This window comes from Drosophila takahashii, chromosome X, assembly GCF_030179915.1.
Source record: "Drosophila takahashii strain IR98-3 E-12201 chromosome X, DtakHiC1v2, whole genome shotgun sequence".
Classification (NCBI taxonomy): domain Eukaryota; kingdom Metazoa; phylum Arthropoda; class Insecta; order Diptera; family Drosophilidae; genus Drosophila; species Drosophila takahashii.
In genome coordinates this window covers 4,182,114-4,195,653 of record NC_091683.1, presented here as the reverse complement: position 1 = coordinate 4,195,653, position 13,540 = coordinate 4,182,114, and the positions used below count along the sequence as shown (strand labels likewise).

At 36.8% G+C, this 13,540-nt stretch overlaps 1 protein-coding gene across 2 annotated transcripts in view; it reads right to left on the bottom strand.

Moving 5' to 3' along the window:
• The window catches only part of stas (Transmembrane protein stas), a 26,971-nt gene extending 13,431 nt beyond the window's left edge, over window positions 1-13,540 (bottom strand). Inside the window, exons 1-4 of one of the 2 annotated variants that reach the window (XM_017140683.3) lie at window positions 13,086-13,532; window positions 12,623-12,911; window positions 11,436-11,564; window positions 8,687-9,724 (exon numbers count right to left, since the gene is read on the bottom strand). In XM_017140683.3, coding sequence (XP_016996172.1) covers window positions 9,214-9,724; window positions 11,436-11,564; window positions 12,623-12,911; window positions 13,086-13,107 — 951 coding nt within the window. In that variant the 5' untranslated portion in view covers window positions 13,108-13,532 and the 3' untranslated portion in view covers window positions 8,687-9,213. Of the gene's footprint in view, window positions 1-8,686; window positions 9,725-11,356; window positions 11,565-12,622; window positions 12,912-13,085 lie in introns of those variants that run through there. The other variant, XM_070219313.1, reaches the window with a different exon arrangement.

The window sequence follows — 13,540 nt, the reverse complement described above, 5'->3', positions numbered from 1 at the left end:
GTGTCAAATTTCATTTTATTTTTATGCCCTCTCCCCCTCTTGCTCCCACCAAAGTCCACACTCTCCCTCTCCCTCTCGCACACATGGCATACGTCAGATTTTGCCTGTCATTTGTTTGTCTGCGTATTTTACGTCTCTTTCTCAATACCCAAATTTTTGATACCCAGGAAAAAAAGTAATTAATTTATAGCTAATTAAATATTAAAAACTAATTTGCAAATCAAAATTTCTATTATTTTTTGAGTTAATAATTTTATAAAATTTTAAAATATTTAAAAATGTTGTTCTAATAGTAATTTCAAATACAGTCACAATTAAATATTTCATATTTTTCAATTTAAAATTTATCTGAAATTAATAAAAAAAAAAGTTACATTTTCTAGGGTATTCCCAAAATCGATTCAAATTTTCCCATCCATCCCGTATTTCTATTTCTCATTTGAATTCAGATTTTGTTGGTTTTCCCATTGGTGTCGCTGTGCGTTTTGCTTTGCAATTTGTTTTATTTACAGGCATTAAATTGCTTTAAATGTTTTTGCACATTCGCCCACGCATTTCGTAATTAATTTCATGCGTGTGTGCCCGGGAATATAGGGACGTTTTGTGAGATCTCGGGGAACCCCCATATCAATGGAACTTCTTTGCCCCCACTAGTCGCCAACCATTTAAGGCACTTCTTCGGGCTGGTCCGCACTTTATCATCATTAATTTTACAGTTAAAAGAAAGCGTTGAAATTGCATTTCGCTCAACACCAACGCCCCCCAAAAATCTCCGCCCCTTTTACTTCATTTCCATTTTATTTAATCATGCGCGCATACGGGTCGCCATATAATATCGCCAGATATATTATTTCACACAAACAGTGGGTCGCAATTTAGTGGTAACTATAGTTGAAGTAATTTATAATAATATTTAACTGGTATTTAGGCCAATTTGTGTATATTCAATGGGATTGAAATCATGTTAAAATTGTATGTATTTTTCTAGGTAGAAACCTTTTTCAGCACTAAGAAATCTGTATTTTTGGCAAAACAATGCATTTAAATGGTGCAAACATGGTATGTCATCTTGTAATAAAATGCCAAATGAATTGCCATTTAAACCTCAATTTTTGACCATTCTTTGACCGTTTTTTGCAAAAATCAAAAAATGCAAAATTTGCTTAAAAAAAAAAAAGAAATATATACAAATGTATTTTTTAGATAGGGATAGGGTTTGTCTGCTGTTCAGCTGCTGAATTAATAAAGTAACGATAAAAAAATACCGCTAAAATGACTATTTTTATTCCATCGATTGACATTAAAATACGGAAATTTAAATTTGTTGGTATTTTTTTTTACAATTTTAAGAAAATCCGCTATCAAACATAATTTTTTATCATTGTGGAAAATTGATTTACTGTTAATGAGAACGATCCTGTTCCACGGTGTCCTACATCCTCGCCTCGACCCCGTTCCCGTCCCCGTCTTCGTCCTTTTTGGGCTTTCCTCATTAATGTGCGCCGTGTGCGCTTCAAATTAGGCACGCAAAGCGTTGCCATTAAAAAGGAGCACAAAGGATCCGCGGAGGAGGAAAAAGAAGGCGCAAGGATAGCAACAAACAAAACAGGCAAAGAGAAAAAAAACCAAAGGGAAAAGAGAGCCCACTGAAAAACGAATCTGTCGCATAATTACAAAAAAAAAAGAAGGAAAATGTGTCAGACACCGTGGAAAGTGGAAAAGCGGGACTCCGAGGCTTTTATGTGGAAATGTCTAGACGCTGGAGGACCCAACTGATGGATGGAAGGCGGTACTACTACTAAATATGGAGAAGCGAAGGACCAAGGACGAAGGAGGAGCCATATGTCAAACCAAAGCGGCTGCCAATCTTTTTTTCACTGTAATTGCTGTCGCCATTGATGCTACAAAATCAATATTTATCATTGTTGTCAACACACGCACACACACACACGTTTAGTCCTGTGAAATATGTATGTGTGCGGCAGAAAGGATCTTTAAGATAAAATTAGAAGCCCTCATAATAATCATAATGGGCATTAAAAAAAAGAGGTCATAAATAAACAAACGATATACAAATATATTTACTTTTACTTTTTGAAACCAGATTAAACCCAAGTCAAACATAACTGTAACATAGCTGGAACTTAACTGGAACTTAAAATATGATCATCAGCTAGATAATGGAATATACTATATAGTAAAATATACTTGATAGTTTAAAAGATATTTATTACAACATTCCAACATATATTAAACAATTAACGGAATCGTTTTATCAAAATTGCATAAATATTTATTGAAATTAAATGCCCTTCACATTAATAGCAAAATATTTCTAATAAACAATAAATGGCTTAAATTTGGAATTTTACTACAGTAGACACTGGCCATAAAGCACTCGCCATCAAAAGTGGTGATTCCATTCGATTGATTGGGGGGCTCTAAAACGAATCAGACTGAAATCCGTCTAAAATCTGCAACATTTAATGGCATGTAGAAGAAGATGATGATGGGTCAGCAGTAGCAGCAAAAAAATCATATAAAAAACAACGAAAAGAGCTGGCCAAAAGGCAATTTAGCCATTCAGTTTTTTGCCCTGTTTTTTTCCTTTTCTTTTTGGCGGTTTTTTTTTTTTTTTTTTTGCTGTTTTGTCTGGGCCAAGAGGCACATTGATTTAAATTGGCCATTTCATTGCTTCATTATTTGCCCGGCGATTTCTGCGAGATACTCAAGTTGATTGTTTGTTTTGTATGGCTGGGCGCTCTCTTTTATTTATTTCTGTATATACTTAGTAGTATGTTTATCTGGTGGGGATTTCGTCGAAGATTTGTGCAATTTCCAGAGTCGCCATTTGACAGGTTAACTTTCGAACGAGAAGGTCCCCTCCATTTCAACCTGATTACTCACGAAATTGGGTATAATTTCTGGAGCCCAGCCACGCGCCCTTTCTGTTGGCTAAATTATGCAAATCGAGCAAGAGCAACATAAAAGAAGTCGGGGCCCACAACATACGATCGGCGGGTCAAAGGCTCACCCATTTTCCTTTCCTTTTTCATTTTTTTTCTATATTTTTATATACATTTCATTTTTTTTTTGGCGACCCACTCGTCTCAAGTCTGTCTACAAATGTGGATTTACTTAATCAAGTATTTATGTTGGCCTACAAAAGTTAAAATTATGTGGTGCCCATGGAGTGGCCGTCGTTTGTCCGCGTCCCTTTTCGCCAGAAGACAAATAAAAAAGCCGGCAGGACGATGACTCTCGATTCGCAGAATATCCTGTGTTATTTCTTAAATTTATTTGAATATAGTAAAATTTTAAATTTTCAAAGCATTTTAAAGTGTATTTATTCTAGGAACAAATTACGTATACGCAATGTGGAATTAATATAATTTACATTATTATTATTATAAATATTTTAAATTAATATAACAACAAATTTCGTAGGACAAATAAAAAATCTATTAATTTTGGAAACACATTACGTATACGCAATGTGGGATAAATATAACAAATTACGTATACGCCATGTGGGGTTTATATGGTTTATCTAACATATACTCGAGGAATTTATACATATTGGGTATCAAAAATCCAGCTACAAGAGCAAAATATGTACCTCGTCTGCCGAGAAAACTCTCAAGGACGTCAACGAAATTGAAAACTTTTTTAATACCCATGGCCGTCGTCGTGGCTGCAGTCAAAAGAGCGAATCGACGGCGCAAATGTGTTAGGATTCGAATTAGAATTAGAATTAAAGTCGCTCCTCTCAAAAGGACCCAACATCCCACAACGCACATCCCAAATCCTAGATCCCTGGGGGGATTTTTCCAAGAACCATTTGGTTAACAGTTTCTGTTTGACTTTACAATTAGTTGGCCTGCTCGGGCGTCTTGGGAAGTCCTTTGTTTCTGCACGGCTTTCGATTTGTTCAGTCGGTCGAAAAGATGCAATAACAGATGGCCTTGGTAGGCCATCGAACAGTGCGGTACGAAAAGGTAAGGCAAAGAAGGGGTGTTAGAAAATTTCAAATTATTAGAATATATAGAAATAAACAGGAAAATAAGATAAATAAGAAAATTTTCGATATTTTCGATACTCTCACAATATCGATACGACAATATCGATGTTTTAAAAGGAAAACTTCTTTCAGATATTTTTACAAGCTTAACAAAAAACCTTATGTCAGTGAAACGCACCTTCCTAGCCTAGCTATCCCTTCTATTGTTCTATTGAATAATTGAAGCTTTTCAATCTTATTTAATTAAGAAACCAGGAGCTGGCCTGCCACAAGGATGCGTAGATGGACAGGTTTTCACAGGGCGCAGGGCACAGGACTCGTGTATAGATTTCGGCTCGGATCCTTTGGTCTGCTGGCCACAGACAGGGCCATAAAGGCGATTGGGAATTTGGCCAAGGGATTGCGATTGAAACTGGTATTGGTTGTGGAAATGGTGCCACTGCTCTGATAAGAACACCGAATAAAGTGAATCAAATTTGGATTAAATCGAACGCATGTGCCTGCTTTTCGGGGCGGGGCTTTCGATAAGCACACCGTTGCACAATGAAATTTCATTTTCTTGGAAGCGAAACATAAAGCAGGGCAGGGCTCCTGGTTCCCGAGATTTCCCAGGCAATTAAAAAATAATACTCGGCCCTGCAAAGTGTGGCTCTTTGTCGGCCCCGGTCACGTCAGCCAATTCACATCACATCAGTGCCAAGCTAGGGCCTCAATCATCGGCCAACTGCAGATTCTCATTCAAGCTCTAGGCTTTTGGAATCTGGAGTCTGGAGTTTGGGCGCCTGGACACTGGGAAAAGTGGATTGATGTGCAGCTTGAAACAGTCATTTTCCATATTTCTAAATTTATTGTGCAGCCTTCCAAAATTAAAAATAATAAATTAATTGTACAATTTTTACGTTTAAAAATATAATAATAAGATTAATTTTAGTAGTATTTAGTATTATTTAATATTAAATCAATACCACTCTTTTATAGTGCATATAGCATATTTTTAACAAAAGATTTATTTTTGTGGGTGTAATAAAAATTAAAAAATATTTTCCAATATTATAGAATATCGGCTACTTTGTCCACGGTGCAATGTCAGTGCAAAAATTGCAAAAGGGCACGTTCGCTAGTGAAGCGGACAAGTGTGTTCGCCCCTCCCTTCGCCTTGATTGATTTGCATAATTGGCAGACTCGGCGACAAAGTGGATTAGAGTCGTCCGCCCGGGCACAGAAAACACACTCGAGATTTACAATTTTGCCTTTTTCTATGGCCAACAAAAACACACATTTGGGCAGACGAAATTAAAGCGAAAATAATTAACCTTTTAGAAAAAACAAAAAAAAAAACAAGAGAAAACGCTATAGTCGAGTATCTCGACTTTCGGATACCCGTTACTCAGCTAGAGGGAGTGCGAGGGAGATGGAGATATGCATGCAGTAAGCAACTGCTTGCACTGCTTGAATTGCATTATTTGCTCATAACTTTTGAATGAATAGTCCGATTTGAACATTTTCTTCTAGCTTTCGATGGTTATTAATGTAAAGAACCCCGAGAATCTGCAAGGTGAATACCAACTTTCAAGCTTTTATAGTTTCCGAGATATCAGCTATTATACGGACGGACAGACAGACGGACAAACGGACATGGCTACTCTACGAATAACGGGTATAAAGAGTCAACCAGCGATAAAGAGAATGGGTAATTTATCTGTCATTTGCGTTTGATTAACAAAACAATACACATTAATGACACCACAAAGGAGTTGGGGTGCAAAAAGTGTAATTAATGTGCAATTATTACAATTCGATTTCAAGAGAATATTTATTTATTACTTTAAAGTTTAAGCCCGTCCATTGACACACAATTAATCAAAATTTTAGTCTTTAAAATTAAATTTTCTTCGATTTGCGTGTGGTCCTGTTTGGTTCTCTATACCGAAAGCTATGTAAATCGTTCGACAAAGCCCGCGGCTGGCAACTAATGAAGTGCATAATTTACAAACGATTACGATTCCCTTTGGCCGCCTACCATTTACCTCCACTGCCACTTCCATTTGTCTGGGCGCATTAAGTGATCAGAATTTGTTGCCTGAAACAGACACCCACGTCAGCTCATATCTGTACTACTTAAGCCCAATAAAGATGTGCATATTTTTTAGGCAATTACCAAAAGTTGGCGTACGCCTTTGTACTGATGTAACGCATGGCAGGCGAAATTATGATGTCGTTAATACAATTTCTATGCTGGCATGCTCGTACGGTAGTGTATCGCTAAAGCGGGCAAACCCCCTCAATCTTACATCTTTTAATACAAAACGATTCCAAGCTAAACTTTAAATTCATCAGCTATAAATATTTTTTTTTCAATTATTTCACATTCATACACCCAGAAAACAAAATGGACTAAAAAGGGGCCTAATTACCTAAAATTTTAGGAAATATGGCCAGAAAAACGCGCCAAGGCCATGCATTACCTAAAATGTTGTCCATGTGGACTATATTTTGTACGCAGTCTTGAATTTATTTCTGGTAATGGTTACCTAAAAAAATGGCTAGTGGACTAGATTTTTAGGTCAGAATTTCCTAAATATTAGGTATTTAAAAAAAAGCTAGGATTTTTACTATTGATAGTAACATATTTGATTATTTTAATTGCTTATATTGTATTATTCGGAAAAGCAAATATTTTATCTTTCTGAAAAAACAATCACTTTATTTAGTCCTCGGTGGGAATCGATCCCGGGTCTTCTGCGCGAGAGTCCAATAGGCTAGCCTCTGGTCTACGGAACTACTTAAAGGCCCTGCGGCAAAACCAAAGCCTGCTTCAAGGGGCTCAGGCGAATTCTATTTTTAGAATAGGGCACTATTACCTTAAAAGTAGGAAAATAGTCCACGTAGGTATTGATTTTATATATTGAAACTTTTCCATCACTAGCTTTAAGAAAAGTCTAAAAAATTTTTTAACATTAAACTTAAAAAACCGAATAATTTGTTTATTAATATTAGGGACCAATATTTGTATTAAGTTGTGAGTGATAATCGACTTTAAATTATTCCTAAATTTTAGGTCTTTTGGACCAATTTGAAGGTTACGATGGCCTATAAAAATCTCTTTAGCTTTACCTAAAAAGTAGGAACATAGTCCACATGCTAATATTTTTAGGTAACCCATTACCTAAATCTGAAATTTTAGTCTATTTAAATTTTTTAGGTCATACGTTACCTAAAAAATAGTCCCACATTTCTCTGGGTGTACAGATATTTAAGACATATTATTTAGTTATTAAATTTAAGATGTTTAATGACTTTTTAGAACAAAATTTAAGACCGCATTAAATTGTTTTTACGATTTTCGTTTTCAGAATTTAAAAACTAATAAAATAACTCTTATTTTCTGCCCCTAAAATAATCTTCTTAAACTTTCTGTTAATTTCAATTGTATTTGCATACTGTAAGGCATATCCCCACATCAAATATCCACTGTAATCCCCATCAAGCCCCTTTATGTTTCACTACACGCATCCTAAATCAATTACGACGAGCAGGACAACAGCAGATAAGAGCCATGATGTTGGCCACGATGTGCGTGTGCCAGTATCTCTTGGCACAATTTCAATGGTTTTTTGTTCGAGCACTGTGTGTGTGTGGGGACACCTGTAGCACAGCACCGTCTGGCTAAGGACCTTCTAGGAAAATGTAGAAGAAATACAACCACAGGCTGGCAGACACTTGATAAGAAATCTCGTGGGACAACGGAAAGTCACTGACAAAGTGAAAGTGAATTAAAAATATTTTTGCAAAACAGATCCCGGCAGTTAATCCTTTTAAAAAAGTTTGCCTAACTAATTGAGCACACAAATCAAATGGCGGCCAAAACAGCGTTAGGCCAAAAGAATAACAAAAACAATAAGGCCAAGAAAAAAAGAAAAAACCAAGGCCAAACAATAACAAAGGCTAATTAAAACCATAACAAAGAATTGGCGACAAGGAAAACCAGAGTTTTTGGTGGGAGTAAATGGAAAAGTGGCCCAGAGGTTAGAGGTTCGAGGGCAAAAGTTCTGAAAGAACTTTTCCAAGACGTTCAAAATTACCGCCAAAAGTTTTAAAAAGCTCACACCAAACAGTATGCTTTTAAGCTGATTAATAGTATTAAAAAAAAAAAATATTTTTGTTTAATGAAATTTTAATAATATTAATTTTTAATATTCAATTTATTTATTTTAACCTAATATTCAATTATTTCACTAATATATTTTTACTATTATGTATTCAATTAAATAATATATATTTTTTTATGCAATCTATTCATTTTAAATTAATTTATTTGATTTTTTATTTAATTTACATCGTGTGATGTCACTTGGTTGATCTGCCTGCAGTTCTGAAAGTTTCAACAGATGGCGCTAGAAAAATTCGTAATTATGGTCAACAGGTGGCGTAAGAAAATAAATTATATCATTTGAATTTAAATTACAGATTGTATGAAATTGCAACAAAAAAAAGGGATTCCTCTTAGTTTAAAATACATTTTTACAAATAAATAAAATATTTAATGAATGTTTTTATAATTTATTAAATAAAAAGCTCTGCGAAATACATCTGATAATATTATAAAGTTGTCTTTTCGAAAACCCCTTTTTCGTACACCACCCAAATAATAACACACTTTTTCAATTTTTTTGTCTTTGTTGAACATTTACTTGCAGACACATACATACTTTTTCATCTTTTAACTTACATACGTTGCGTAATATTCAATGGATTTCTGCTAATTTGATTTACTTATAGGAGAACTTTACTAGTAAATACTGCAATAGCACTAAACAAAAATTTACTAACTTAAAAACAATTGATGGAAATATATGATGCAAAAGTTGTTTGTTTTGTTTTCCGGTACGAATACGTTTAGAAAAGAATTAATTCCGTAATAATAGGATATAAACACAGATATTTTGTAGTTGTAGTTGACTTAAAAATATTGGATCGAGACCCTAAGTGGCATTCTGAAATTTTTCGTATTTCTCTGGCGGGCTTTTTCATCTTCTTTAAAATAAAAAAAAAACGCGGTTTGTGTGTGTGTTACCGTTTTGTTTCTGTCGTAGTGTATAAATTACAATTAATGATTTTTCGGGTTGTGTTTTGGTTTCAGTTTGGGGAATAGCATATATAATTATATATCGCGGACCAGCAGCAGCAGCAGCTTACGCCTCCTTCTTGTGCTTGAACTTGTTCTTGAGGAGGCCGGGCAGCAAGGATGCGCAGGCGCAGATCATCAGGATGCCCATCGAGGTCCAGGAGAAGGCCTCGCTCGAGCTAGTCATCTTCTGGAGCGTCTTGCCCGCCTGAATGGCAATCACCGAGGGCGGGGCGACGCCGCAAAAGGTGCCCAGGGCGAAGATGTGCAGCGGGACTCCGATCACCGGCGACGCCAGGTTGATGAACCAATTGGGCAGGATCGGGGTCATGCGCAGGAACAGCATATAGTTGAACAGGCTGTCCCGATACTCCTCCACATGCTTCGACCACTCGCTGGTCTTCTTGGGCCAAAAGTGACGGATGAGCCGGCGGCCGACCAGATTGGAAAGTGTATAGCATAGGGTGGCTCCCAGCGCCGAGCAGAAACAGATGAGGAACAGGGCGATCGGGAATTTGTACAGGAATCCAAGTAGAATCGATAGAAACAGCGATCCGGGAATGGCGAATGTTTGCAGGCTATAAATGGATTTCAATTGGGTCAAGGCAACCAGTCGTAGGCGGTTCGATCTGAATAATAGCTGCATTTTTATGATACAGTGACAGTTGAATTTGATGGTTTTTTCTTCTAACCTTCTTACCACATCTAAATAATAATTTTTATAAATATTTTAAAAGCTCCTTAAAAAGGAATAACATTTAGTAAGCAATTAAAATCATTTTGTTCTCCCTATTTAAAAAAAGTTGTTAAAAACATTTCAGATCTATATAGATTTTAATAGATCTTGAGATCTACTTTCTTAAATGTCTTAAATAACATTTAGATGGTTGAAAATAATGTAGCTTAACCTGTATACCAATTTTCATTGCTTTGTTGTGTCTAGATCCTGAGATCTAATCATGTTTCGATTCTCCAGGGATCACTGTGCCTGGGATAAAAGACAGATCAGATCGTACGACTAGTTGGACGCGTGCTCGAACGTCTGTGGGCGGATATTTATAGACGCAAAGACGTTGACAATGACACCCCCATCGCAACGAAGACCCCGAGAATCCGAAAGAATCGTATCATCTGGCATCGGACCACGTATTCTCTACAAATGCCCGATAACAATTGCACGGGGCCCCATAAAAAAATATTCACACAAACACACACACGGCCATAAAGTTACGAATGAGCTTGCTTTTTCTCTTCTTTTTTTTGCCTTGGCTGGGGTCTAGAAACGCAATTGAATTAGGCAGAAAAAATAAAAAAACGAGCAATAAACAGAAAACACAAATCAAAACACTGACGACAACACAAAATTGTGTCCAGCTCAGCTGATTTCTGCGACGAACAGCAACAAACACAAAGAATGCGTCACTCGAGTGTCCAAAGTCGATTTTTGAGGTAGCTCATGCCATGTGCATTAAAGTGGACCGCATTAAACCGAAAAACTTAGGACTCACTAAATAAATACAACACTTTTTAAACTTTTTTTTTATCAAATCCAATTCAACAAGCACACTTTCTTAAAAATTTGTTTATAAAACTCGTTTTATGCAAATTAATGAATATTGCATAGTTGTGTACACTGCGTATGAGTTATTTTATTACCCATACGCAAAGTGTTCAACTTTACCAACTTTAACTTTAAAATAAAAAATAATTTTTAAAACGATCACACGGAATAAAAATATAAACAAACATCACCTTAGAACATTTTGGGATATTGGATCTTCAACTTTAGTTATGAAGAAAATAATTCTTCAAAATATGCATTTATTTTGATGTCTTTTTAAGACATCAATATTCAATATAATTTCTTGAGATGCATATTTCGGAAATTTAAGTGCCTAAGGTCCACTCTAAAGAGTGCAAGTAGTAAGTGAGAGCGGGAAGGCAACATCAGCTGTTCTCTCGCTTCCTACAGCCATCTCACTCGCACTTCCGTGTGCTGCCCACGTAATTAATATGCACACTATGCGCTCCGATCGGTGATCGTGAATTAATTAAGCTGTAGGAAAAAAACACGATTGTACGACTGACCGTGAATAGTTTAGTGGTGCGGGGTCTTCTTTTTTCGGTAATCGGGTCAAGGTCACCGCCGGACAATAGAACTTTCGAAGACTTATCTAATCGGTGGTGGGCAATTCTTAGAACTCTCATACCTGTGATTATGATTCTTGATTCTTGACTTTTGGATTCTTGAATTTTTGTATGGTTCTATTAATATTTGCTAAAGGATACAATACGTAGGCGACCACCACGCCGAACATCACTTCAAAGTAGTACATATCCTTGTAGCGATCAAGGACCTTGGCCAGCATCTTAGCATCTTGGATATCACGCGGAATTTTTAAGTGTTGTTTCTCCGACCTGCGGAAATCGAGAAGTAGAAGAACAAGAGCGAGACGAGGTGTAAACATGGGCTGTATATATAATATTATATTGGTGGCGTGACTCGATGCGTGTGTGTATTTGTGGGTGTGCGAATAAACCCTCTCGCCAGATAGTACTGTAAATTCAGATATTTTCCAGTTAAATCTAGCGGTTTTCCTGAAACTATAGGTATTTTTAATTTCTAAATTTTATATGCACTTCTAAAAACGTTTAACTATTTATAGCTTCTGGTAGAAACTCCTTATCTTTACTCCCGAAAACGCCTCTTGAATGGAAGCAAATGCTCAATAGACAGATAAGGGTTTTTATAATGCCGTAAAAGATATCATCGTTTGGTAACTATTGCAATTGCTTTATGGTCACTATATGACATGCCAACAGAAAAAAAAAGACAGACAAAAAACACAAGAGATAAGAACAAAATTTCGCAACTTTATCAATAAAAATAATGAGTCTAGCAAGGGAATTAAAAAAAGATTAGAGTGATTCCCATCGGGATCGTTTTCAACCCCTTGCGTTTGTTGAGCAAATTTGACAAACAAAAAACTAAGAGATTATGCGATGACTTGCTGATTCAATGCAAATCAAATTCCAACGAAGTGGGGGAATTTGAAATCTGAACAAACGACTTGAACTTTCAACAAAACGATTTCAGCTGACTAAGTCGATTTTCGGGGAACAATCTGATCTGATACTATGGTATTAGATAGAAGATATTACAGAACCTAAATATCTTTGGATATGGAAATTTCTATGGATGTTGGATGATTTCTAAATTACAGAGCTACTTTAAATAATAATTTTGATCTGATATTGCAGAATCTTTGGATATGGATATTTCTAGCCATAGTTGGATGATTTCTAGCTACTTTTAGCGGATCTTTTAGTCATCTCTGCTCGCAAATCAAGCGAGACAAACTCACACACACGCACACATGGAGCCACACACTTAACACCTCTCAGGTGCACGAATGCGCTGGGGACACATCATCCGTATCCGTGGCGCTTTAACCCTTAGGCTGACCCCCACTTACGCGTTGAGCTCGGGAAATATGGCGTACACATAGCACATGGTGGCCAAACTGGCCACAAAGATGCCCACCACGATGACCAGGGACTTTTTCGTGGCCTTCCTTTCATCGGGCGACATGGCCTGTTTTTGGGGTGTGTCCTGCTGCTGTTGTTGCTGTGGGTTCAGATCCTGTTGCTCCTGCTGTTGCAACTGTGGCAGTAGTGGAGCCACCTGATCCTGCGACGAGGGTCGTTCCTGGTTCGCCTTGGTCCTGCCATTGCGCATGGTAATCCCCTTATCGGATGACATCTCTAAAAAAAAAACATAGAAAGAGGTGTATTAGCTTAGGGGGTCACTTTAATCGCCAGCTACTGACTACGGGTTAATCAGCGCACTAACTACGGGTTAATCACCGTTCTTTCTCGCTCACAGCTGATAAGCAAAAAAAAAACAACAAAAAGGAAGGGAGACAACCCAGTACTCACCCACACCAGTGCAGCAAGACATAGCGGTTTTTGGAAATGTCCGTGTGTAAACCCGATTTAAAAACCTTCTATAACTTATTTCACGATTGACTCATTTAGCGTCTAAGCAATTTATCAATTGTTATTGTTATTTGTGTATGTGTGTGTGTGTATTTGCGCGCCAGTCACAATTTGTTGTTGTTTTCCTCTCTATCCGCGTGTGCCACTGCCCGTGTGTGTGTGTGTGTGTTGGCGTGTTCTTGTGTGTGTCTACTCCGCACTGAATTTAATCAATATAAAAAAAAAACGAAACTGGAAGTTGGCTAACAAAGTGTGTTGACAAAACAAAGGCAATTGTCGTTGGCTACTGGATGCTCGGCGTTTTTTTATGTTTTTTGTTTTTGTTGTTAGCTTTGGCCGACGGTGAGACGCGCGCGTTCACGCTGAAAAATTAGTTTAATTTAGTTAACTAAATT